The sequence below is a fragment of the Cebus imitator genome, unplaced genomic scaffold (assembly GCF_001604975.1).
Source record: "Cebus imitator isolate Cc_AM_T3 unplaced genomic scaffold, Cebus_imitator-1.0 Scaffold85, whole genome shotgun sequence".
In the NCBI taxonomy this organism is placed as follows: Eukaryota; Metazoa; Chordata; class Mammalia; order Primates; family Cebidae; genus Cebus; species Cebus imitator.
The window spans coordinates 3,817,577-3,819,052 of record NW_016107400.1 but is presented as its reverse complement, the minus strand read 5'-3'; the positions used below and the strand labels follow the sequence as shown (position 1 = coordinate 3,819,052).

The 1,476-nt window shown below is 55.8% G+C and overlaps 2 protein-coding genes across 9 annotated transcripts in view; one reads left to right on the top strand and one right to left on the bottom strand.

The window, feature by feature from the left end:
* Positions 1-673, bottom strand: part of REXO5 (RNA exonuclease 5) — a 52,315-nt gene extending 51,642 nt beyond the window's left edge. For 2 of the 5 annotated variants that reach the window (XM_017534322.2, XM_017534324.2), the window contains exons 1-2: positions 426-673; positions 55-194 (exon numbers count right to left, since the gene is read on the bottom strand). In XM_017534322.2, coding sequence (XP_017389811.1) covers positions 55-192 — 138 coding nt within the window. In that variant the 5' untranslated portion in view covers positions 193-194; positions 426-673. Of the gene's footprint in view, positions 1-54 lie in introns of all 5 variants that reach the window. The other 3 variants (XM_037740557.1, XM_037740558.1, XM_037740559.1) reach the window with 3 other exon arrangements.
* The window catches only part of ERI2 (ERI1 exoribonuclease family member 2), an 8,711-nt gene continuing 7,857 nt past the window's right edge, over positions 623-1,476 (top strand). For 2 of the 4 annotated variants that reach the window (XM_037740560.1, XM_037740561.1), the window contains exons 1-2: positions 709-728; positions 979-1,057. Coding sequence is in view for 1 of the 4 variants with exons in the window: in XM_017534327.2 (XP_017389816.1) it covers positions 706-728 (23 nt within the window). In the remaining 3 variants the exon portion in view is untranslated. Of the gene's footprint in view, positions 729-978; positions 1,058-1,476 lie in introns of all 4 variants that reach the window. The other 2 variants (XM_017534327.2, XM_017534330.2) reach the window with 2 other exon arrangements.

Below are 1,476 nucleotides of genomic sequence, written 5' to 3'. Positions count from 1 at the left end.
AAAAAAAAAAAAAAAAACGCCTCGGGCCGCCTGCTGCCCCCCCTCGTAGCTCACCTTGGCCTCGGGCTGACTCTCCTCGAGATCCCAACCGGCTTTCATCGCCTCGGCCGCCCCGACCAGCTTGTTCGGGGCTTGCCTCCTCTTCCTGACCTTCCTGGGGTGTCCCTCGGTCCCTTCCCTCTCTGGCTCCATGGCTGTGGAGAAAGATGAGCTAGAGCTGGGGAAACTCCAGCGCCCCGATTCCCCCGCGTGCCGCCTCCTAGAGGGAGAGCTGCACAGGCTTGACGGCTTTCAATCTTCCTGGGATCCGCTTCTCAATTCAGTTTACCGAACTCTTCCCGTCCCCCTAAAAAGGCGAGAGTGCCAACGATCTCCCAGTTCCGCGGACCGGACACCCGCGCCGCTCTACGGTTCGCGTCGTTTACCGGATTCCTAACGGTTTCCAACGGCTATGACTAGCGTCCGCCCGCTGTCAGAAGGGGAAGGAGGTTCTGCCGAGCGGCTTCCTAGCCCCAAACCACTCCCCACGCCCCTCGTCCGGGAAAGGCAAAAGAGAAGCCGGGCAGAGGGCAGACGCCCGCCCTGCCCTAACCACAGTGGCCAACAACAACCATCTCCTCAGACTCGCGGGAGGTTTGAACGGACCGGAAGTAGAAGTCGAGCGACTTCCGGCAGTTGGACTTGGAAGAGCAAAGAGTGCTGGGAATGGCGACCAAGCGGCTCGCGCGGTACGTGAGGGGTTTCGGGTTGGGGCGTGGGGAGGGGGTCGCTCCGGTAGAGCAGGGCAGGGCGGGTGACGGCTGCAGTGACTGCCTCCATTCTCCGCAGCCCGGCGTCTGCGACCTGTCCTCTGTGGCACGGTTGGAAAGACGGTCTCCAGCCTCGGGCCGCCTTCTACCCGAGGGTGACAGGAGCCCGAGGCCGACGAACCCTGGGGTCTTGACTGTGTGGCCGTGAGTCAGTGCCTGCCCATTCTAGGCCTCGGGAAACGACTGGACGTGACAGTGCCCTGCAGACTGGTTGGAGGCCTCAGACAGGGCACACTGTACCCATCAAGGTGTTCAACCCATTTCCTAGTGATCCTTTTAATTAACGGTATGAATCATTGTGTCCTCCCTGATTCCTAGACGCTCTGCGCGCATTTCTGATTACTAGAAGAATGTAATACATTAGCAAATAGCATGGGCTTCAGAGTTGGACAGTCCTGGGTTGACGTACGAAAGCTATGTTCTTTGGCGAATTACAGAATCACTTTTCTCATCCATAAAGATAGATAGCAAAATTTCTACCTGCTACACTTGTTGAAGACTAAAGGAGGCTGTCATCTTAGTTTAGAACCTGCTATGTAGTAAGCAATCAATAAATGATAATATTAGTCCCAAATCCTGGCACTTCCCTCTCACCTCTTAAACATAGAAAACTACAGGAGGTGTTTGCTTAGTTAAAACTCTACCTAATGCCAAGTAGTTTGTTTTA